At 40.2% G+C, this 25,270-nt stretch overlaps 1 protein-coding gene across 1 annotated transcript in view; it reads right to left on the bottom strand.

The window, feature by feature from the left end:
* The window catches only part of USP37 (ubiquitin specific peptidase 37), a 30,849-nt gene extending 5,949 nt beyond the window's left edge, over positions 1 to 24,900 (bottom strand). Inside the window, exons 1-18 of the mRNA XM_026053543.1 lie at positions 24,698 to 24,900; positions 20,967 to 21,138; positions 20,306 to 20,406; positions 18,888 to 19,069; positions 18,458 to 18,532; positions 17,844 to 17,941; positions 16,270 to 16,354; positions 14,939 to 15,100; positions 14,402 to 14,533; positions 13,976 to 14,099; positions 13,665 to 13,870; positions 12,803 to 12,920; positions 11,460 to 11,539; positions 10,264 to 10,428; positions 9,046 to 9,111; positions 7,739 to 7,889; positions 3,838 to 4,090; positions 1,341 to 1,507 (exon numbers count right to left, since the gene is read on the bottom strand). Coding sequence (XP_025909328.1) covers positions 1,341 to 1,507; positions 3,838 to 4,090; positions 7,739 to 7,889; positions 9,046 to 9,111; positions 10,264 to 10,428; positions 11,460 to 11,539; positions 12,803 to 12,920; positions 13,665 to 13,870; positions 13,976 to 14,099; positions 14,402 to 14,533; positions 14,939 to 15,100; positions 16,270 to 16,354; positions 17,844 to 17,941; positions 18,458 to 18,532; positions 18,888 to 19,069; positions 20,306 to 20,406; positions 20,967 to 21,138; positions 24,698 to 24,853 — 2,493 coding nt within the window. The 5' untranslated portion in view covers positions 24,854 to 24,900. The remainder of the gene's footprint in view (positions 1 to 1,340; positions 1,508 to 3,837; positions 4,091 to 7,738; positions 7,890 to 9,045; positions 9,112 to 10,263; positions 10,429 to 11,459; positions 11,540 to 12,802; positions 12,921 to 13,664; positions 13,871 to 13,975; positions 14,100 to 14,401; positions 14,534 to 14,938; positions 15,101 to 16,269; positions 16,355 to 17,843; positions 17,942 to 18,457; positions 18,533 to 18,887; positions 19,070 to 20,305; positions 20,407 to 20,966; positions 21,139 to 24,697) is intronic.
* Positions 24,901 to 25,270: the final 370 nt, after the last annotated feature.

Here is a 25,270-nt window from a genome sequence, read left to right as displayed (position 1 = left end):
AACTTTTTCTGCTCAAAGCTAACTGAGGACAGCACCTTCAATCCGGACAGTTTTTATTATTTCTAAACCATTTCAAAGTAGAATTTATTGTTCAATGTAACGTGTGCAATTCACAAAGGCAGGATGAAAAAAAATACCAGGGTATTAAAAATATTAGCATGAACAAGTAGCAAAGAAACCTCAAGTCTGCCAAGAAACCCTCCCAATTTTTGGATAATATCATGGCCCTGTTCCTCCCACTGCTCCTGAGAGCTTAGGGCTACAGCAAGCCAGGCAATAATATTTAATGAGCTCCCTTTTTAATTCAGGATTTGAATGCACCTGAACACAAAACCCCCTAACTAAGCATTTCAAATCAAGATAACCACAGCTACCACATTTTCATGCCTGGATCAGTAGAAGAGCAGATTTTCATTTCAGAACTGTACCAGAASAGCTCATAAAGGGCAGGTTTACATTATTAGCACAAGGCCTTTTACTCCTCACTGTTTCTGAAGCTCTTGGGAATCTTCATAAACTTTACAGCATAGCTGAATCAAAGCTACATCTGGCATGTAGCACATGACTAGCACCTCATTTTAAAATAAAGGGAGAGAAAATCCAAAACCCAAGGAAACTCCAGATCTCACAGGGAAAACCATGACAGCCCCAGGATTAACAGAGAGCAGACGAGGGAACCTATTTAAAAGAGACCTGGCTAAGCATTTGCTTTATTCTGCAGGCGTGACCTAAATTTTTAGTACATCAGTTTGGGGTTTTGGAATTTAATTGGAATACGGATGCTTAGCACACTACCCAAAGAACCCAAATCTTTTGCAGTCTTATTTAGAGCACTGGTTGTAGTCTGAGTGATTTGTGATTGTTTTTCTAATTTAACTTGGAGAAGTTTCATCATATCATTGCTCTCTTCCTTTACTAAGCACACCTTGTTGACTACTACCAAAAATAAGGCACTGGGCTAGATAGCTCTTCAGCCAGGCCTGCCGTGGTCTTCCTCACCCTCTGCTTTGGAAACTGCTCCTCTCACTTTGATTCCTGAGATGCTGCTGCTTGCCTGAAGACCCTGCAGCAAGTTACAGGGAAGCTAAGGATGTCAGTTCTAGATGCCAGCTAGCAAGAGTTTAGTTTATTATCAGCTTTATGTGACATTTTAGGCCTGTACACAAATGTGTAGGGAAAGCCTTAAAAAATCTGGGATTTTGGGGTATGCTTTGGTTTCCAAAGCACATTGAAAATACACTTAAGTGTATCCTCCTTACTGTATAATCACAGGGCAACTTTTCCTTCAGCCATCAGGTTTCCAGTGTCAGGGCAGACAGGGAGCAAGCTGGAGTTCTTACTTGTTCTTGAAGGCTCTGAGCCAGTGCCTGCTGAAGCTCTTGTTCTTCCCTCTCTCTCTCCATATCGTACTGCTGCAGCCAGTCAACCTCTCCCTGGGAGCCTTCCGGAGTTTTGTTTTCCTTGTTCTCATCAAAATCTTTAGTTATCTCCGTGAAATTGGCAGGACCTGAGGAAACAGAAAGTACAGTTATGCTTTTCTGGGTCCCTTGTTTTTTACCAGCTAAATCCTCTTTAAACCATCACAATTGCAGCAGCACAGTGACATCTATTGACAGGGAGAGCTCCCTGGCCTTAGAAAATACCTCACAGTCAAAGGAGAGAAGTTCCAAACAGGCTTCTTACAGTTATTTTAACAGGTGTAAGATGAATCATTTGATTAATCCTATCTTTATATATACGCTGAAAACCGAAAGCTTTAACTAAATGACTGTGCTTGTGTAGCTGACATCAGTCATGCTTGGAAATTACTGTAAAAGGAACCCAAGATTAAAAGAAATGGATTTGCTTGGCATGTGTTATACTCCTGGATGCTTGGATGAAGCTACAATTAAAGCTGAATCACCTTAGAGAAAGCAAAAAGCATAAGCCTCAAACCCTGTTTAGATCTGACGGCTTTTTCCTTCAGTTAATAACTCAATTTCATGAATAATATCTACAGTTTTGAAAGTGCAAGAAGCTTTATAGTTGTAGTCCACCTTCAAAATAACTACTTTTCACAAGCAAGCAGAACAAACACTTGTGCATGTGTCTTCCCCAGGTGCAGGACACCAATTGCTTGCTTGCTTATAGCTGAAAAGGACTCAGGAGCTGCTCCCAGAACCATCAAGAAACTTGCTGGTTTGGTCCTGTAGCAGAAGAGCAGACTCCAGCATCTGCTCCGTGGGTTATTGGGAAGAGCTGGAGTCCCTTAAACATAAGTCTACCAGAACTAGAAGTGTAATCCGTCAATGTAATCCTCTCAAACAGAAAAACACACACCCACACCACAACAATAAAAATACACCACAATAAAAAAATGTTACATGACCTTTCAAGACCTCTGATTTTAGAAGAAATACCCTTATTTGAGCATCATGCAGGAGAAAAGACACTTTTTGTCATATTTAAATTCGTCAGGTCTTATCCTTGAAGTTTTGAAAGCACCACTAATTATACAGAGCTCACAAAAATACCTGATTACTAGCAACATCAAAAAAGGACCAAGCTTTATTCATTGTATTTAGAACCGTCTTGTCTCATATAGCAAAGCATCCTTTGCAATTAAAGTTTCCTTTAAATAGAACATAGGATTGTGAACTCATGATGTGTAACTTTCATCTGCCATAAACTGGTAACTCAAAATACGCGGATAGGTATTTCAGCGGATCCCAAACCATATGCTTGGAATAGTAATGGATTGGGTTTGGCCATACACACTCACTTACAGAAAGCTGAATGCAATATGGAGTGTTAACCCAAATTCTTTATTAAAAATAATTCTAATAAATGCACACTTCTCGTGTCACACTATGGACTTCAAATAATTACATGACACTTCTCAAAGAAAATGTAAAGATATGTAGGTAGCAACACTCTCACATCTTTCTTTTACACAACACAGAGTATATGTAGGAGTGTGCAAATAAGCCTAGACAGATCTACTTTTCTTAAATGTTCCCTTCCAAAATGGAAGTTTTCAAGAGTTGTCTGGGGAAACAAGTGCAATTTTTGATAATAATTAAGATGATTATTGTTGTTAAAAATTTAGTTCTTAAAGGAAAGGATATTGTTTGCCTCTATTCCCAGTCTAGCGGAAGTAGAAATCTGATTGAAAGCATGGACTACACCTCAAACGACAAACACCTAAATTTTCTCATTCAGCTAAAGGGAGAATCACAATCCCCATGCTGGGATCAGAAGCTCCACGGAGTTAACTATATTTGCAGGCCAGAGACCATAATTTGGAAAGGCAGCTAGAATCTCTATGCTGAAAGGTCTACCAACACATTAAAAAGTATGAAAAACACAGAGATGGAGCTCAGGTCATCAGAAACTAGTGAAGAAAACAACCAGATTTATGAAAGTACTCTAGTCTTATCTACTGTAGACCAGTTGGTCTGGACTCTCACAGACCAGCAACCTGAACACTGCTACCATGATGCTTGGTCTGCAGCAGGTATAGTGTTTAAAAACTCTTATTCTCCTGATAAATCTTAGTAATTTGATTTCTTTAGCAAGGAAACCAGTGGAGGCATGTGCAGAAAAAGGGAAATGACCTCCTTGGATGAGCTTACCTTTACCAGAGAGATGACAGACACCACRCAAGAAAATGCTTTTCCAGTTTAATGAACGAGCAGGTTTATATACAGGGAAAGCCTAAGGAAACTCTGAGCAGCTCAGGCAGTTTCAGTAGTACGTTTGCATCCCGTTTCTGCTATCACATATTATTAATTCACTGTTATCAGTGACCTGCTTTGGCTCATTGGGGCCCAAGGTAAGACAGTTACTTCACCTTACCCGTTTCTAATGCTGCTTTGGGTTTCTCCACCTCCACAGATTCCAGGTTTTCTGGCAATTCCTGAATTTCATCCTCTCCAAAACCAGTGTCTGGGCTGCTTGTGGGCTTATCTTCATCATGGCTCAGAGACAGGGAAGCTTCCCTTTTGCTAATCTCCAAGACAGCTGCTAGCAGCTCATCTTCACTCATCCCATCAAAACCAGCATTTCCTAGCTCCGGTTTATCACACTCCATTTTACTTCTTTTTGAACCCTACAGATGAATGGAGTTACGATTAAATACTTGAATAAACAGGCATATAACACAAGCTTTGCATTTCTGTGGATTTTTTTTTGATTAACCCTAGGGAGTGGGAGTTTGGCTCTGCCAACATTAAACAGATAGTTATAAGACTCAACGTGAGATGCAACCTTTGGAGCTACATCCACTCCAAGGACTGATATTTTAATTATAAACTACAACCAGTTTTTACAGGCCCTGTGCATTAATATAAACAAGACAACCCTTCCCCTCTCCTTCCTTTTCTTCATCCCGTGTGCTCCACCTTCAAGTTCTGAGGAATCCTCCAGCCTTTAGCAACTCAGTGCTAAAATACTGAGGCAAAAGGAATGAAATTGTAAGTTTAGTAACAAAGCAGGATGAAGCAGTAACATCAAAGTAAATCAGCTTGAATCTGGGTTTGGAAGAACAAGACTTGAACTTGGGCTGGTAGAAGGAAGAATTAAAAATAGCTTTATTTAAGATATGCTGTAGACTTGCCATGACAAGCTGGGGGGCAAAACTCAGCAAATCAGATAGGAGCTAAAGGAGAATAGAAAGACTTTAAAATAGAAAGTGGGAGAAATACTTTAATCTAGATGTGCATTATTTCCATTTTAGATATTTTTCTGAAGCATATACTTATAAACTGTTAAGCCATATTGATTTGCAAACAATACAGTCATTTAAATCAACTTGATATTAATTGCTAATAAGGAAGTTCACTTTCATGTATACACATATAAGTAATTATATTGGTTATCACATGCTTAGATTTATTTAAAGTTTCCTAAGAGAATATATTTATCTAGGTCTTGCTTCAAATGCATTTGTATGGAACCCAGAATGCAGCAAAAATAAACAGAAATATGTACTTTTACTGCTGTTTGTTACTTAGATACAAGACTTTGAGAGCAGGACAAATCTCAATTAGCAAACATTTCACATTAAAACTGGCTTWTCAAACAATACCACCAAATGAATTAGCCAACGAAATCACCTATTTCTAGCCATCAGGTCCTTCAAGATTTAATACGGACAGATTTTAATCTCTCCCCTCACATTTGTTCATGCACTGTACAAAGAAAGCAGAATAGCTGCTYTTTAAGCTTTCTGATTTCTCCCTCTGCACCTGTAGAGGAAACTGCTAACATGAAAACTGATTTAGCTCTTCAGTAAACTCTAGTTCCAGGCACCCTGCCAACAGCTACCACTAATTCAGCGGATGGACTTTAAAGGCTTGGCAACAACTGTACAWTATTTGAATATGACTTTTCTAATAGAAATTATTTGCATGGGGTTTAAGTAGATTATGTTCTAACGCAGGCTGCATTAAATAGGCATAATTTAAAAAGTACTTAAAATATTATTTTACCTGCAGAGACCAAAATCCCAGAAATCACAATTCTGTCCACATTAGCTTAATAACTGCTACTGCCCTGACAATCTACTGTGACTGCTGCTGCTCTCGTGCAAGGGGGCACCTTTTTGCAAGGAGTGTCACGGGATACACTGGCTGTGCGCAGGAATTACCAGGTCCCTCACACCACCATGCAGCAGTGAGCAGCACAGCAGTGTTCCTGGTGCAGCCCTGGTAATGCCACTTGCAAAGATTAAGACCAGGTCTGCCCAGCATAACATCTAGAGAGAGGATATGGTTCACTAGAGGAGACTGCTGGAGAGCTCTGTGGTTGAGGAGTTGCTAGTAGGGACAAAAAACAAYAAATGTATGCAGAATCATCACTGCCACTGTCTCTTTCCCACAACAGTCTGGGAAGACTATAATTAATTTGTTAGTCAAATTAATAGACTTTATTCCCTAAGCTTCCTCACAAACAAGCTTGAAGAATCCTCTAAAGCGGTTTGGAATCCTTCTCTATAGAGAGAAGGGACTTCAAAAGACAAGCTAGGTACTTCTCCCCTCAGCCAGCTACAGATAATGTCACTCAGGAAGGTTCTACTCTTCAAGCAAACGGGTTGCCATTTCATACTCTTATTATTATGAAGCTTTCCCTAATGTTTAACCTAAAAACTACTGACTACAGTTTAAATCTGCTGTGTCTTATTCTTTCCATCATGGACAAGGAAAACAATCCCAAWGCTTGCAACCATTTCTTCCCTTTCCTTCAAGATAAATATCTTGCTCTGGTTTCTCCTTAAAACTGAACAACACAAATTCACTGGCTTGCTGACTCCCCAGAAATCTGCCTAATTTTTTTTCCCCTCCCTGATACCTCCCCAATTAATCAATCTATAACTTCACTGGGATCTGAAGGATTCCAAAGCAGGATACAGCTCTCCAGCTAAAGCTCATTTCCAAGGGAAAAAAGGAGGGTCACTCCATGCAGTCTGCAGGCTCCGCTCCTGTCTATACAGCCCCTAGCACTTGACTATTCCGAGCAGTCTGGCACTGCCATCCCGAGCTCCTCTCGGGAGTCCTTCCACACTGCCAGCTGTTCCCATCCTGCATTTACACAGTTGATTAGTCCTGCTAAGATTAGGACCCTGAGCTTGTCCCTGCTGAGATGTCCCTCCTATTTTTAGGCAATTTCTCAGATTCAAGATCATTCTTAACTGTAGTTGTCAGCTTTAACGCACTTGAAGTCCTCCCCAGTTCTGGCTCTCGTGCAAATTTAATAATCAAATTCTCTGTTGATTTATTAAACGCTGACCAGACCAGGATACTCAGCCCCYCGGTTTGTTCCTCCCATGGGACTGGAAACTGCGGGGTGTTACTCCTCTGAGTACTGCTGTCCAGGCAGCTTTATGCCTGTCCCTTACRCCATCAAGGCCACTTTTCTGTACTTGATTAAAGTATCCCATGAGTACTGTAAAAAGCTGTACAGCAGCTGAGACACAGGGCTCCCTGTGCACCAGGCCTGCAGCCCTCCAAGAGAAGAAGTGGTACTGCAAAGCAAAACCCTTTATGTTTCTTTCTTACCCTTTCACGTCATCATCCTTCCCCAGAGAATTCCTCTATTTGCTCATATATTGCCCTGATCAAGGTTCCCCTCTGCCCAATCCAAACAACCAAATCCAAAGCAAAAACCCCACATCATCATCATCAATGCTGGTCCCAACAAAAAAACTCAGAGGCAGTGTGAAGTTAACTATGTCCTAGCATCAGGCAACTGGATCTTCGCACACGTGTACATGCMCCCTTCCAAAAACTACTTGCTTCAGTTTCTAAAAGTTTTTGAGAAGACACACTCGACAGGGGACATAGGTTGTGTGATGTGCAAGAACTTAGAGCAATTATGGATACGGCCCAAACCAGCTTGCAATGGCTCTAATTTAATTGAGAATTTTACTCTTATCAACAGCCTACCATATTTCAGTCTGGAAGCATCATTAGGTACCCAAGGGGCTCACAAAACCACTAAGCAGCTGCCAGAGACAACCCAAGGATCCAAGCGCAGTCGCAGCACAATTACCTCTGCTTCCAGGGGGAACCCAAGACAACTGTAGAGAGAGGTCAATTAGCTGACAGGGCAAAGCACTCCCTTTCTGCATCACAGTGCTAATTAGGAGAAAAAATTATCTTCCATCAGTTTTACTTGCAGTCTATGCTAGGGAAAGCACAGGCCAGGGGTGAGCACATATAAAATTCATGTATAAGAAAGATTCTAGTTTTCCCCTTACCTTTTCTGGCTCTTCTTGTAGTTGCTGCTGCTCTCTGCTCTGTATGGTACACAGCCTTTGGCTGTGAGCAACAGAGCGCTTCAACGGCTCATCGTCACTGTCAGAATCTACATAGAGTGCTGTGGAGCTCTTTGACTTGAACGTGTATTTTCTGTGAATTAAAAAACACATCTATAAAACCCTATATAATCACACAACTCAGTTTTAAAAACAACTCTGTTCGACTCAGCATTCGCACTGGAGGGCAGTTCAGTTTGGGGAACCAAGGGCAGCTGGTGACAAGTTTATTACTACAGCGGGCAGGGGTTTTAGAAGAGAGATGTTCTGTTGGACACAGCTTCCTCAGGCCTGAAATACCAACTTACATCCTTAGAARCTACAGGCACCTACCTACCCAACAGGTCAATTTACTAGCCTACCTGCTGGTGTCCCACGTGTTACCTTTTGCTTCCACAAGGTATGAATTCCAAGAACTAGCAGAAGCAAGTCCACAAGCCAAGAATCTGCTTTTCTCTATTGCCCAACAAACCTGGCCTATATTCATTTCATTCAGCCCACAGTAACATGTAAAAGTCATCACAAACGAGTGGATTTCTTAAATTCACCAGCTTGGACATAGGATTTCCAAAACTGTTACTAGGATATAAGCACTGCAAACTTGCATTAATTTTGCAGTTTCCAGTTCAGCCTTTTATTATGCTAGAATTACTTCTTACTTCTATGAGAGATAAAAGCAAGAGAGTCTAGGTTCGTAATTTCTGCCAAATTAAGAAATCTGGTCTACATGCATTCCCCAGTGCAAAAATACCCAGTATGATTATCATATTTTCCGTTGTGTCAAAAACTGGCCTTTCAAAGGGCCTATAAAAATAATCCCTTCTCGCCTCTTAGAAATAAACTCGAGGAATTCACCACCTGTTCCCAGAACACCCATCAGGACTCCATAAATAAGAAGAGAACATAGAGCTAGGCTGCAGAATTAGACAACACTTTGCTTCTTTAAAAAACTTGCAACTATGAATGCAAGACAGCTTAAGATGGCTGGCAATATCAAATTGCCAAAAAAAGCCCAAAACTATATCCAGTTTTTCTGGCAGTCATTTTCCCCTTGAAAAATGTAATCTTTGCCTACTTAAAAATCTCCAAAAGTTTTCCAGAGAAATGCTAATGAGATCATATCAACAGTAGGTAGAACTATTTTTTACAACAGAAAAACTAAAAATAAAAGGATATTTTCTAATTCAAGTTATATCTTTAGAGTTATTCCACAAAACCCAAAGCCATGGGAATTYAGAGCTACAACTCACCTACAAGGTGTGGAAGTGCTTACAGTACAGGAATTCACCATTTGGGAGGCTTTCAACGGCCGGGAACTATGAAAAAAAAGCAAAGTATTAATTGCAGCAGYTACAGGCTTCAAAAAGATAAGTGTTTACTTGTCTGCTATGCATGCAAATCTACGGCCAAAGCAGCAAGTAGAATGCCATTATGTACTTGCTAATTGCTTAGATTAGAGCAGTAACTCCACGATGCTATAAATATACAACAGTCTTTCAAACACACATGTAACCCTTTCAACTTGATTCATTTCTTAGTGATGTACCCTTAGGGACAAACTCTGAAATTAAACGTGTGGGGTTCCCATGTCAAGACAATTCATTCCTCCTTTTTTTCCCACCAACACTTGAGTTCCTGCTCCCAAACCAGAGTCTCCTGGTGGTGTCTGGATTAGCCGGTTTTCTGGCATGTCCCATGTCTCTGTTCCTTCTCCCTCACGTAGATTCCTCTAAATAAGCTTCCTGCTCCATTAGATCTTCTCATGGGCTCCTTCAAATCCATCACTATCTCTACACATATATCCACCCAACAGATGCTTGTGCAGAAACACTCTCCAGTCTTCCCCTCAAACCAGGGCTGCTCTTTTCCAGTCCTCTCACCCTATTCTACTCTTTTGATAACCAGACTAGTTCAACAACTAAAAAATGCCACTGAAAATCTGTTTCAAGCATATTCCAAGGTTTTTTTGTTCAGGTTAGCTTAACATATTTGTTATGTTTAGGAGGTGCAGATTTCCAGTGTTCAAACAAACTGCTAGAAAACATTCAGATATCCTCAGATGCTAGTGGCACATATATGCCACACATATGTGGCACATACCCTCACACTTATATGAGGTAGAAGGGGAAGTCTGCAGATAAAGGTAGAATTTTATACGTCCTGAGCAGAGTTAAGCACACTGTGAAATGAAGGTTAACCTAAATCAGACAGAATATTTCCACTTTACTGAGTAGTCTTCTCATAAGTCTTCCTACCACTTGTGTAACACTTTCTTCCTGTATGGATTCTTATACTGGCATCATTATGAACTAGCAGAGCATAACAAAAATACCAAATTAACTATCAAATTGTGATGCCTGTGAAGTTTGCAGAGCTCATCTGGAGTATACCTGACCACTGCTTCCCTCACAGCACATGTTCTTAACCCCAGGAATACGGCACAGATCAGGCGTGGGTCGTACACTTACATTGCAGAATGGGCGCTCCATCCTAGGGTCAGGGGCAGCCGAGTGCTTTCCGTACAGTGGGAAAGCAGCGTCAAGTATCTTGGAATAACCACCTGCTGCCCAACTTTATGATTGAGAGATAATGCTACATTGAAGCTGTATCTTTTTAGATGAAGAATCAGGACCCTGAAAGATATGAGAGGTATAAATGACAGCATTATGCGCAAGACAGAAGAAAAGAAAATCTGAAAATCCAAGTAGCCCTGTTTACAAAATATGTTCACCTAATTTTTCCAACTCTGTGTGAGAGGTGGTCCCCTAACCAGTCATTTTTAGGGCATTCAGATCGTAGGCAACACAACACAGCCGGGATGGCTCCCGCCTGAGGGGAGTGCAAGCACAGCATGTTTTCATCAGGATCCTTCTGGGAGGCAGCTGTGCTCAGTAAAGCTGTCTAACACCACAATCACCTCTTGTACTGGGCTAATATCCAAAAACTCTGAAAGGGTTTTACTCTGCTAGCATGGTGCATATGCTATTTAAGCAAAATACAAGCTATGCTTTACCAGAAAACTAAGTTATTGGGTTCTGTATGAGTATTCACATGACAAGGATACAGGGCAGACAAAAATCATCCCTACCATCCACATCCATACATCATCTTCACCTCCAGCACTTCCAAGCCAAGTAATGAATTAAACCCAGACACAAGGTTAGAAAGTATTGACAGGCCATCAAACCTTGAAGTGCTTACTGAGACAGAAAGAACAAGCATCAGCACAGAAAGCAGTGACCAAACCAAATCCTCCAAGCCTTGCGGTAGTAACAGCTCCAGTTCAATCCTGTCCACCAGGTATATTGCATATAAAATACTAAAATCCAGAATATACTTATGGCCTCCACCTTTGCCAAGGCTTTTTTCCACTATCCCAARCCCTAAGTGCAAGGGGGAAAACAAAAGAGCTCCTTGTGTAATGACAGGGAGGAAAGAAGTGTCATAGAGGTTGCCCAAGGGGCAATGCACAGAGCTTCTGTAGAGGAAAAGGCAGGAGCAGCACGAGGAGCCTGTGCCTCCAGGGAACTGGGCCAGGAAAAGCAGCCACATGTGTCTCATGTTGACCACTTCACATGTCACCCATCGTTATCCCGGCCTCCTTCTCTGCAGCGGGTCGACTTGCACTTCCACACACAGGAGAGAAGAAGGTGACAGTGTTTACCTGGGAAGCCTGTTGAACTTGTGTGTGACAACAGCAGACTTTCCATTGCATTTCTCACAGGAATACTCAATCTCCTCTGCCTATTTAAGAGAACATAAAAATGACTAGTGAAACAAACAAAAAAATCAAACGTCTTGAGAGAAAGCAAAGAGAAGGCACATCACTTCTGGCTGTCATAGAAACTCTACAAAACAGAAGTTACAGTTTAAAACTATATTAATCTTCAACATGACCTAACAAAGGGGCATCTGACAGGAGAACAAGGAGCAAAGCTTACAATTTAATAACAGTAACAGGTGGAATGAGATTGGGATGATGAGAAATATTTTCCCCCAAAAGTCTATGGCACAGACCAGTGAAATAGCTGGTAAAGTGAGATGGATGAGCTTCCAAGGAGAGAAGACAAATTTTGCAAGGTTTACAAGTTTTCTCTCCTCTCAATTTTCTCTTTAATAGACTTTGGTGGATAACAATTTTCCATTAAGTTTCTTCTAAAGAGCTCTAACTTTTTTCCTAAAAGCTATCCTCATTGCCACAGACGTGCTGTTCCAGAGCAGGGTTAAACAAGCAGCAAAGAGAGAAGAATCACTGTGCTGGATTTATATGACTTTTAATTTAATTCAATATTATTTTAATTTAATTCAATTCTTTACGTGTGAGGTCAAATAACAACACTACTATCTCAGTAATGACAGAAAAAAAGGAAAAAAAAMCATCAGTTTTCAGAAGCAGCACATGCGTTATTCTATCTGTAATGGGACTAGGACGAAAATCACACAAAACCACATTTTCCTCAAGACAAGACTTGATTTTGATGACTAACAAAATACATCACTTAATTCACTGTGGGTAGGGTTTAGCTTTTGCTTTCAGCAACCCTGTGTTGTAAGGCTACTTAAAAGATGAGCATCCACACACACTGCAAGTATTTTTTAATTAATATACCTGTATGACCATTTTCCCCATGCCAATTACACCAATTATATTAGCAGCTGAAGCATTCGAGCCCAGGAGAGGAAGCAGCAATTGAGTAATTATCCCAACCTGACAGTCTTCCTTCTCCTGTTTAAGTCTCAATTCTTCCACCACAAAAATGGATAAATTTAGCTATTTCACAGCAGTATCCTAAGGACTGGTTAATGCCTACACGGCATTTTAAGGAAAAGAACTCCTTCACACAGTTTATGTTCAAACCCCAGTTATTTTCATAAACTTGTAGTCACTGCTATAAAAACTATCAGTGAGCCACAAAGGGAAAAAAATATATAATGTATATATTATATATATAAAAATATATATATTAAAAAAAAAATCACACTGAACATAAGTAAGATCTAACGTACCCGAAAAAAGAGGTCAAGGGAATCCTGGATTGATCGAGACGGAAGTAATTTCTTCCTTCGAGGAAGGTCAATGGAAAGGTCATTAAACTGCTCTCGCTTAGTGACTGTTTCACCACACCTAAAAATGGAAAAAAAATATGCTCATGGACATCTGATAAATATACTTGAAATAAAGTTTTTTTAAAGCCAGGCCAATCTCAAAAGGTAAAGCACTTTTTAAAAGAAATCTCAGTTTTGCTGTGTTTTGGGGAGGGGAGTAAACAAAATACAGTCCGCAGTAATTATTATTTGCATGCAGTTTACATATAATTATTTTTGAGGATGCCTCATTAGTCCCCTAAGTAATATTCATAAAGATCTGTGCCTACGGAAACTCTGTGGAATGGAAATGGCCAGAAATAGCAGTTTGTGTCTTTTCTTGCAGTAACGTATAGAAATATTACCCATCCCAAAAAGAACATTTTTCCACGTTTTTCCTAGTAGGTCTTAGAAGAACAGAGGAAAAACAAACAAAAAAAAAATGCCACACATCTTCCCTTTTTTGAAAGRAAACATTGGCCAGCACCCCTTTTCAGCCCTATTCTTGGTCAATTAGTACAAAGAGAAAAGCATGGAAGTACTACACTGAATATATAATGAAAGAGGTAAATGGTAGGAGGTTGATTATAGAAGGTTTTTAGCAGTGTGATTTGTAGTACGACCTTTCTAGAGTTGGGAATATTTGCTAAATCCCTAGCTTTGCAGAAAACATATTGCTTGTTGCTTCTAGTTGTAATCTGCCGATGAAGTCATGGAAAATCAAATCAAATTTCAAGTCTTTTTAATGTAATTATGATGAACAGAAACTCTCAGACGTACTTACATTTTACAAATGATAGAATGCTGAACCTCAAACTCTAAGTTACTGATAACTGGACAAGTATAAACTTTGGTAGCTGAGAGGTCATCAGAAGCCCGTCCCGGTGAGTTATCATCATTAGGCMCTGGCTCACTCTTCCAAGTTTTGTTTAGCTTTTCCATGTCTTCCTTCAGCTGATCAAGACACTGGCTCAAGAACTCGTGTGCGTCCTAGAAACAGGGTAAACTCATGAATTTCCAGCTGAGTTTGGCTTGGACTGCAGCATAATTCTGTCAATGAACAAACCAGACTTTTCTGGAGATTATGGTACTCACATTCTGCATGTACCCAGAAAATCTCTCTGCAGTAGCTGAAATGGCACTTTTCACCTTCTTCAGCAGCTCTTTCTTAACTTCAGGGCTGCAGACATCCTTTTTAGCAAGGAGATGGGCAAAACGTCTGCAGAAGTTAACACAATGAAATACTCACTGGCTTTCCAAGATTTTAGAGCAACAGAATAAAACTCATCRTATTTCATTTTAAGGCTCTAATGGCTTTTCTGATACAGTAAGTACTGTAGGAGTTTTGCATTAAGACATCCCAGAAAATTGAAAATAATCTTTTATATTTCAACTATTTTGAAAACTCATTTGAGGTCGAGGTCATCRTTGGAACAGGACTATAAAAAATAAAAAAAATCCCACAATCTTCTAAAGTAAGGAGAAGATTGTTAGAAAGAAATGTCAGAAAGCGGATTTTACCTGATAAGTGCATTGAGTGGAATTTTTTTCCATGGAATACCCTGCTTGAGCAAATCATTAGCAAAAGACTGAATGGAGAACAAGGACTGTAAAATGGCATTCATGTAGCAAGTGTTTCCCAAGTTTGAAAACCTGGAAAACATAAGATGTTATTAAACATGGTGTTACTAACATAGAGGACATCCATCACCCCAACCATTCCCACACAATTCTTCACTGGGGGAGTTGTTCCGCCTGTCAGAAATAATAAATAAAAACTCATAGCAGAAGGTATGTACCAGGAAGGCATCTATGAGAATTTCCACAATAAAAATATTAAAATACATGTGTATATACACACAAACGACAGAGAAATGAATAACGATAGAGATGGAATATGAATAATGATAGAGAAATTAATACGAAAGGAATGCAAGTAGCCTGAAATTATTACACCACCTAAAACTTTCAGGATGTGAATTAAAAATATGTATTTTCCAGCATGTGCACATTCTGGTGATGAAAGCCTGCACATCAGGAAAAGAAAATGTAACCTACCCTTGTAACTGTTGTTGGGGATGGGTGGCAAGCGGCACTCGGGGTTTGTTCCACCCTGTRTAATCTTGATTAGATCTCATTTTTTTAACGGAAAGAGGTGCAGGCTGAGAAAGAAATCCCAGGCTTCTTTTGGCTGAGGAGGTCTGGCTGGATACACTAGACCTAAAAACACAAATGGATAATAAGCATAAGACTTCTAATGTCCTTCCTTATAGCCCRTGGTATAGCCCAGCTATAGTCCAGAACACCAGCATTCGACCACCACAGAAGGAAAGGGCTAGAGAAGCCTTGAGACAACTGGCTTATGGATTATAACACGACGGAAAAATTTTATCCAGAGCATTGAAGAAACCCCTTCTCTGATTAAATCTCCACAAAAACACAGGTATGCACGCAGAATAAGCAAGTCTTTTGATTTTTAAGGCATTTAACAATTTCTCATGCAGTACGATAGGAAGAAAGATTTTGTAGTACTAGACCACAAATAATGCGATTTGTTTAAAAATCGCATCTAGGCTAAAGTCTTCATTTTTGACCTCCCAATCAGGTAATCTAATCACTCAAGACCTCAATTTTTCATGTATAAAAATAGACAATGCGTCTTTATTCCATGATGTTTTATCTCATTTATCAAGGGGAGACACTGACAGTCTGATTGTACAGTGTCTAAAACAAAAGAATCCCAACCTATGCGTAATTCTTAGTACTACTGAAATACTACTATAAAAAAAATAAAAAAGAGCCCCATATCACTCATCTACCCATGAAAAATGAAAATGAAGTTACTATCATTTTGGTGGGATTTAGTCTCATGTTCTGGAGTTCAGATATCACACCAGCTAAACTATTGACTGTTCCTCATTAAGTTTGACTTTGATGTCAGATTATTCCAAAACCTCTTAAGCAGTGGTAAGTGTGGAGGCTCTCAAGCACTGCCAGGCTTCTCTTGCACAGGAATGGATCTCTGTGCTAAAACCCTGGAAAAGTTTCCTTTTTCACAGCAGAAAAGCTTATTTAAAACAATCAGAAAAACCACAGATTTTGAACAAGTCACWTTTTGCAGAACCTCATCAAAAAAARTAAGAGCTCCAATGAYTTTAGATTCTTACAAGATTCAGTTCTTAAAAGCAATGGCTTAAGTACATAGACGCAACCTGAAAAACTGTAACCATACTGAATACCTAGATTTTACTTTTAGAAAAAAAAATGTTTATTTTATGCATAAAAGCTAAACAGATTGTATGCAAACAGCCTGATAAACAGGAACCTGAAGATCCCATTTCCCAAGAAAGAGCTGCCATTTACAGTCCATGCAAAGCAATCAGTCCTACCTGTCCAGAGTGGAACTGCCAGTGGAGTAGTCTTTTGATGAGGACCTACTGCCATAAAAGGATGATGACTGCAGTGGTAAAACACCTTGGAAAAGAAATAGAAAGGCAGGACATTTTGCTCTAGTTAACCCAGTAATTCGATTCAAAAGTATTTACCAAAAGGCTTAGAAACCCTCAAATATAATTTTCCAGAATTGATTATTAAGGCATTTTATTAAAATCCCAGCATATATTTGCTTATTTGATTATGCTTGACATCATAATCTGTATCATATGCAGACTGCAATACATAATACTAAAAAGTTACTGATATAACCATCTCAGACACAGTAAAAGCCCACCTCTTACTCATTATATAAAATACATGCTAATGGAAAACTCAACAATGATTTCCAATACAGTGGTCTCAGCTTCAAAGTAAATATACAAAAGTAAACACAGCTTCTCTTCCACTACAAATTCCACAATTAATTACTATAGCTTGGGGCAGAATAGAATTGTTTCATCATTTTAACATCCTAGTGTCAGATCCTAAGAATCTAATGTCTCAGATGGCACCAACAAAAAAATATGCTCCTAAGAGCTAAAAAGATCACATCTGCTACAGTGAATCACAGCRTAAATTAGGTTGGGCAATGAATAAACTTCCTTGCTTGCCAGCCTGAAGTGGTTTAAGCCACACAACTTTCAAACACAGAGCCACATGAAGGAAGTTAACAGCACTGTTAACTGCCTTGCAGGTACACGCATTCCAGATTTTGTCTTTAAAAAGCAAACCAGATTTTCATTCAAAAAAAATTACTTTGCTTGCTCCTCCAGCAATATTTGTGCCATCTGAGCTGTACTAAAAAGACTGCATTCACTAATACTTGCCACAAATCTAAAATCCTGCATGGATTCCTTTTATGAAGAAAGAGGCTCAGTATTTGGAGATATAACTGAGGTGTGCTGCTTACCAGCTTATGAACATACTATCCACATTAATATCCTATATACACCTGTCATACCCTAGAATCCAGTAGAATTACTATAACAAAGAAAAGTCCCAATCCCAAAGAGCTTCCCCTTCTACATATGCTGGAGAAAACATATGGGAATGTAAGCAAACCCCAAGACAATACTGCAAAGCAGGCTGTATTTTCAGTACAACTAAAGACTGAAATTTGCGTGGACATTATTAGCAAAGGAGAGTTTTAAGAATAAAAAAAAAATTGTGGAAGGGAATTCATTGGACATTTACAGGAATCCTCTCTCCTAATGGCAGGTGCAACTCAGGGGAAAGCTCATTGAATTTCCAAGCAAGACACATGGGCTGCCAGCAGCAGATGGGTACAGGGATGGGGTTCACACAAAGTGGGCAGTGAGATGCAAACCAGGGCAGGCTTGAAAAATGGAGGGGAGTCCTTTGTGTCTCATGTGGCTCTGTAAGGAGCAAGAATGTTGATGGCACAGAGTAAGCAAAAGGTTATGAAATTAACTCTGCAGCTGCTTTCTGAACTGGTATGAAAGGAGCAAAACTGTACTGGCCAAAGCCAGAAGGTTTAATCTGTTTCTTTTTGTTTTGTTCATTTTACCTGATGTCCTATTTTCCTCTGCCTGCTTCAGATTCAACTGTTTCTCTCTGCTACTATTTAAAAATTTCCATGCCGGATCACTCAGGGCTTTATTATTCCTGCAGATAAACACAAATGGAAATCAAGAGTGGTTATAGAAAATATAGGATACTCCTGGTCAATATCTACAACTTGTTTTAAAGCATTTCCCTCCTAGTACTCAACTACGGAATATATAAACTTTAAATTAGCAATTTTTACTTGAGAAGAAATGTGAATGTGCACAAAAAGAGTTTATTTACAAACAGCAGTTCTAACCTTTATGAGTTTTGCCTTGGAAAAGGTCAAGGTAAGTTCAGTGAAGTTGCTATGCATATATGTGTGTGACAATTCAAGCACAGCTGAAAAGGTAACAGAAAATTTGTGTCTGCCATTCTTCTGCAAATCAAATATGTTATACTTCCCTCATTAATCTTGAATGCAAACTTTATTTAAGTACCCAGTATGATCTTTTTATTAGTGGCTGGCCTGTATATTGTCACTGAGGCAAAAGAAATAAGCTTTCTTTTCAAAACTACTTTCATTTACAATAAAAAAACCCTTTAAATCACAAAGCAAAACTAGCAGTTACTTACGTGGAAGAATCATTCTCTTTAGGATAATCTTCACTCATTTCTGAACCAGGAGGTTGTGTTCTTTTCCTTTTATCACTAATGACAGAAAAACAAAAAATGAAAAAAAATCACTCTTTCCCAAAGACTAGTATATGGTCCTCTTCCAAATCAACAGGTCTTCTCAATGCTTTCTATGCATTTTTCACCTATCTTCCACAACATCTGGTTTTTAATATGTACAGTAAAAACTGCTTCTTCTGTACACTAAGTTCTTCATGAAGCGCAAATGCCAGGACCAGCCAGAGGCTAGAAAAGCACATACTAACATCCTGTTAAAGGCAACAGCAGAACCATAGGAAGCAAAGTGCTACTCCTAAGGGCAGTAGCTCAGGCAAAGCTCAACCGCATGTTAAACTTCAGCCAYACCCCAGTGGAGGAGCAGAGTTCTTACCGATTCTCCAACAAGCCTGTTCTGTGAGGGACTGATGATGCTGGAGAAGCTGAAATGTTAACCCTGTTGCTAGGTGTTCCAGTTCCAGGGGAGTTCTTAACTGACGTTCTAGCCGGGGTTCCCAACACCTTTCGAAACGGATTTTCATCCTTACTTTCCACGTTCACTCTTTTGGGAGGAGTCTGCAAAAACCAAGGGGGACGGTGGAGAACATGAGCTATACAACTAGAAACATGATCGTGTTCAGTCTAAGTATTTACACTGCTGCTTTACTTACCACACTATAGAACACTATAGAACCCCAGAACAGGAAAAAAAAAACATTGTTTGCAATAAAATGTGAGAGTTTAAAAACTAGACACATGTTTGGATAGAACAGATACAAGTCCGACCAGGAAACCCAATCCCTTTCTCATTTCCTCATGGTAAGTCAGCTCTCTGGACTTCTGCTTTTCAAATCCTCTTTACATTTTTTTAAGATGGAAAGACAGACTGCACAATTTCTGACTACYCATAGAACCATTCCAGATAATATTAAATATACATATGCACATATATGTATATGTGTTTATACAAACACACACACACATATCTATATAAAACCCAGAACAATGCCCTAACAGCTTTGGCTCAAGCCAACACCACATGTAATGCCACAAAACGAGCTGATAGCTGCCTAAGTTTTCRTAAGTTTTACTCTTGAAAACTAAACATGTCTAAACTTTCTACTGTATATACAGTCTTAAAGGAATCTGATACTAAAAGGTCTAAGCAACAYGTAAAATTTGTTTTGGGACAATGTCAAAAGAACTTTCCCTCAGGGCTACAATAAAAGTATATTCACAGAGATAACCATGTAAATTAAAGCCTGTAGGCACCTCAAGAGATTTATATTATGGAAGGAAAAAAGGAGAAATAGAAGTCTGGGACATTTACATGAAAAATRGAGCAGAATGGTACCAATTCAATAACTATTTTACAAAAATGTGACCAGAAGCTTTTGAATGCAGACATTTGGCTGAAATCTGCTCATTACACTGACTTTGACAAGCCCAGATACACTGTATTTTGGCTGTTCATTATAAACACAGAGATATTCAGAACTATGCGACATAGACACCTCCAGCAGATATTTTACCCCTCTATTTCTCCTTTGCCTGAATGATTGCTCAGTGGTCTTACACAGACAGACACTGACTTTCCACAGACACGAGCAATAGGTGACACTGTTGCCACAACATCCCATAAACATCTCTTCCAAATCCTATGGATTACGAAGACTTTGAATGCAAAATGAGTATTTACACTACAGTTACAATGCACAATAAAACTGGAAGAGGAAGAAAGGAGAAGGAAAAAAAAAAAAAAGAAGGAAATCAGAGAAGGGGAAAAATGTGAACTTTAACAGTTTAACAAACCTGGTTTTCTATATAGGAGAATTGTCTATTAGCTTCCTTCTGTGTGGTCCTGCTGCCCAGCACTCCTCCAAAGCTGCCAGATCCCTGAGAGGGTTTCCCAGCTGACAGGGAAATCACACAACATTTAGTTTGTTGTTTGACTTGCATTCTTACTTGTGAGAATGTTATTTACAGTTCAACTTGAATGAAACACRGCAGATTTCCAGACAGTACAACATTCTGAGAGCACAGATATAAGCTTGTTTTTATAAACCGTTCTTATATTGGTTGTTTATTTAATGGGCACTAGAGTCCCTACCCTTATAAGATAAAAACAAATTAAGTGAAAGGGAAAAATAAAATGGAGATGAGTTTTTGTACAGGCAATAAACAGGTAAGAGTTTTTCAAGCACGCATGTGTTTATAACATAAACAGCAAGTCCAAGCTTATTTTCTGCTCCTTGTTGAGCATGACAAAGGAACACCATGAGAAAGGTGGGTAACAAATATTTGGGTTCAAGGCCAAAAAGGAGCACTTATACAAATGCAACATGCAAAGAAAGCTTGTAAGAAAAGGAGGACAAAATGGCTAAAGAAAAGCCATTTCTTTCTGAAAAAAAAAGAAAACACAGCCTTCACCCTTCCCCAGCCTGCCATTAGTATGATTTATAATTGTACTTACCAGTATGAACCTTGTCCTGAAGGACGGCATCCAAATACATCCGCATTTCATTTGCGTCTTTAAGTGGTACCTTATCAATTGTCAGGAAACTGGTATCCTTTAGCGTTAGCATCAGACAGCACAGTTTTCTACCATTTGGTCGTAAGGTCACAGTTTTAATATTATGGCTTAGCTGAAAGGGAAAAGCAACTATAAACAAAATCCAATTGAAAAGGACCAAAGCACTAATGCATTCAAAYGAAACACTTCACGTCAGGAGAATAAGAGGCGCTCACACAGAAGTGCTCTCCTCTGCTTCTTTTTGAACAAATATTCAACCTCACAGAATTAATGCAATCAGGTATTCTGGAAACAGACAGAAGCAAAAGGACTGTCACTAGAGCTGAACGGTCTCTATATTCCTGGCTAGGCTTTCTGAAACTTACTTTGCTGTAACATTTCTGCATGTAGAGGGCTAAGAGCTTCATGCAGCTCCACTTAGCCGTCAGACTTCTACACAAAGTTTGAATTATTATTTATGATGGTGAAATTTAAAAGTTTTGAGTTTCAAATATTAAGTTCAAACTTCCATTTAGTTAAAATTTGCTCTCAGAAAAAGCAGATTTGACATAGCTGAAATAATCTGGTTAGGAAATAAATCAGTAAGAGACATACCTAGTCTATATGCAACATTAAAAYAGTTAAGTGATATCAAAAGTTTCAGGGTTATTGTCAATCCCAAGAACAACTTTAAGAGGCTCCCTAATACTGCCTGTTATTTTATTCTGTATTATTCTATAGTTGTTGCTTCCTGACAAGTAACCTACAAGAAATTGGTCATTTAGCAGCATTTCTATCCATGCAGGTTAAGGGTAACTCTTAAAATAAAAACTCAAAACTCTTAAAAAAGAAGCAACAAAAGAGTATGCTACATCTTCTGGATAAATRCAGTTGTCATGATATATACCTAAGCATATTCACACGTTAAATTCCCTTGTCCTTCACTTAATTCTTTATTTTACTAGTGACTTCTTTGGCCTTGCCTCAGAGGAGGCACTAAGCTCCACGCCAGTTTATTGCTCTGCTCACACAGTGCTCAAACAAGCCTGGAAACCACAGCCAAGGTCACCGACAGCTGCATCCCTGTGCAGCTCCCATGAGACTGGAGGCTTCTTCTAACTCAGCTATCTGCACCCTGAGATATGCCACACGGTGATACGGGCTGCCACACCAGCAACACAAATAATGATGTTAAATCAACAAATGCCAACTAAAACTCACACCAAAGTTTTGCTATCGTGTGCCAGGGGCTGCTTCTCGCAAAATGTACACAAATTAAAATAGATTCTTGATTTTTGTTTCAATTTAAGTTGACAAACATAGAATATAAGTARAATAGGTAAAATGCACACCACTTCCACAGTGAGATTCACATCCACTGCAGATCCCCAGCTTTTTGGGAAGCCAATCTAGATCTGCCAGCAGTCTTTTGAGAGGCTGGATTTCTTCAATAAGAAACTAAAGGTTTTTTTCTGCTGGGAAAATTACACTTCTGTAATACTTTTTGCCACTATTCTTGGCCTAAAAAGCTAAAAAACATTTTCAAAGAGTCGAGAACTGAAAAGAGGCTTCACATTTCTCACCCTTGCTTAAGATGTGGAACCAAATGCAAAGGGATCAGAGTCACTTCRCCATCCCAACTCAGAGCAATCATTTCAACTCAAAATGCTGTCGTGAGAGGACACTGTGTATACTCTCCATGCACCTGCTATGGCTCAACCAAGTCGTGGGACGGAGCGGTAAATGAAAGAGTTCTTTTAGTACTCTCTAAACTACCTGACCAGCTTGTGCTGGATGGTAAATGTCTCAAATACATCATCTTCTGYAAGAAGTTTGATGACACACTAGTGACCATGGAAAGAAATATAATACTGGATCTAATCTTCTGGTTTATTTCAGAAACAAATTTAGAAAAAAAAATAAAGGTAGAGAAAGGCCCTATTGTACTCCCAGAGCAATGTGTTAACAAAGAAAGAATGCAACTTCTAAAGCAGATTTAGAGATATGTGTCACAGCTGTAATCGTTTGTGAGAACACACTGAGGAACTGGGGCTGTTGTAAACTCCAGCCAAGGAGCAGTCTGCCCTCCTGCCTGCTGCTCATTCCCACATGTGCTCTTTTCCTCACACTAGTGTCTGTGTTGATGCATCATGTGCAAGACCAGAAAGCAGATCCAGCTGAAAAATAAGTCCAAATACACCAAATTGGTCTAAGGAAGGGGCTGCTCACTTCCTCCCCCTTCACTGCCTTCCTAGCTACATGGTCCATGTCGCCCCATCAAACTCAGCTAGAGGTGCCTCTAGATCTGGCACCTGGTCCCTTCCCTAATTCAGGTAAAACACCTCTACTCATTCTGAACTAGCTCTCTGCCAAGCCCATGAAATGAAGTGGCTCCCAGAGAGACCTGCCAAGAGCCAGAGCCAGCAGAGGCGAGAGGCTGGGAGCAGGACCTGTCCCCTTGGGCCAGGGTCACCCTTTCCAGAGGCCGGATCTCCCTGCAGAGCTGCCCTTCAGGTCAGGCTTAATGCCTAACAAGGYAGGCAGCAGCACTGGGGAACCAGCACCAGGGATGGCAGCGGCCAAGAAAGTGAGTGCTCCTCTCAGGGCAGCACAGCCTAACACGGGATTAAAGTAAATGTAAGTAAAGYAAGATAAACCATTCTTAACGTTTTCCAGTAACAATAACAGAGGTAGCCACTATCCAAGAGGTAGCCACCATCCACCAATCACTGCCTTATGCCTTGGTTTGAAAGCAACACACAATGATCTACCTGCTAATTGTCACGTTAGGTTGGTTGTTGAGGCTTTGCAGCACACAAGGACAACAAACTCTGACGTTTCAGAAATAAAAATGAACTAGCGTTCACCAAGTCTACACATAGAAGTGGCTTGAAGAAAGGCTTGATGAACATTAGTGCTCAGAGTTTGCAAGAAAAAGCAGAAGAAAACACTTAGGTCAGTTAAGGCTGTTACAACATAGTAACTGATAGGGAGTTTCTTTTTTAACCTGCTTCTTTCCTCTACCTTTTTAAGTTACATAGTTATTTCTTAAATAAAAGAAAGACCTAGCAGAAGTGATGTGCAAAATAGTACTTGCCTATTACAAATGAAAAGAAAAGAAAGTGTTTAGGTTGAACACAGGAAGAGAATCCCAGTACATCAGTTCTGCGGTGAGGAAACYGCACTGCCTGGCACAGCTGAAACCTAAAACTGGGCAGGACTATAGGACTGCACCTAGTACAGCAGCCTTGCATAAAGGAACAGAAAGGCTGCAGGTACCTTAACACTGATATTCCTCAGCTGGGAGAGCTTCCAGCACAGGTGCAACCCTTTAGGCTTATATGCAGCTTCACCTCTAGATCCTGCAAACCTCTCAGTAAGAGAAAGGCTCTGTGTCCCCAAAATCTAAACACGTGAGACAAGATACCGAATGCCGTGGTGATCTTTCCCCTGCTTTTCACTTCTTTCTAGCCAACTGTATGCTCCGTGCTAACCTCGGCAGATCCTTTAACAATACACCTGAATAATTCCCAACGGAGCTACACAACGGGATTAGTGTTGAGGAAAAGAGGAACAAGAAACAGGGACAGAGGGAAGTTTATGTGACTCTTAATAGCCTCAAAGAGGATAACTGCTCAAAAAAGGGCACAATTCACGCACTGTTCAAAGAAAAGCAGGAGCATTTGGCGTACCTGAAATGTCTTTGGAATTCCTCCGACGTTGTAGTGAACCACCAGGATCACTTTGTTGTCCTTCTCCACAATTTCGAAGCTCCCTTCTTTCCACTTGGTGATCCCGGTCTGCATGCTGCGCATCCGCACGGGCCCGTGCACCTTTAACAGGGCCATGCCTGCTCCACGGAGCACTAGCAGGAGGCAGCGCACTTCACTTTGGAAACCTGTTAGAAAGCTGAATRTCAGAACCAGCTAGCAGTGATCTCCGCGGGAGGACAAAGTCGCGGCTAAGCGTTTCTGTGGACGTTTGGGAACGCGAGTTTCGTCAGTTCGCTCAGACACCTGTGGGAAAGGCAGRGCAGGAGCTTTCCCGGTCTGCACGGCAGGGCGCCGGCTCCCGCCGAGCGGAGCCCAGGCACAGAGGCGCTTTGAGCTCCCTGAAACTTTCCAGGGATTTGAGGGAGAAGGAGCGACGGGGAAAGGCGGCGGCAACAGGAGACAAGGGAGCGGGAAACGGCGCGCACCTGCGCTCGGGAGGAGCGCGCCCAAGGGCCAGAAAAGCCAGCGCGGCGGGCGGCGGCGCCCGGGGCC

This window comes from Nothoprocta perdicaria, unplaced genomic scaffold, assembly GCF_003342845.1.
Source record: "Nothoprocta perdicaria isolate Ctin4 unplaced genomic scaffold, notPer1 scaffold_0, whole genome shotgun sequence".
NCBI lineage: Eukaryota > Metazoa > Chordata > Aves > Tinamiformes > Tinamidae > Nothoprocta > Nothoprocta perdicaria.
The sequence above is the reverse complement of the archived record's forward strand: the minus strand, read 5'-3'. Positions and strand labels throughout refer to the sequence as shown.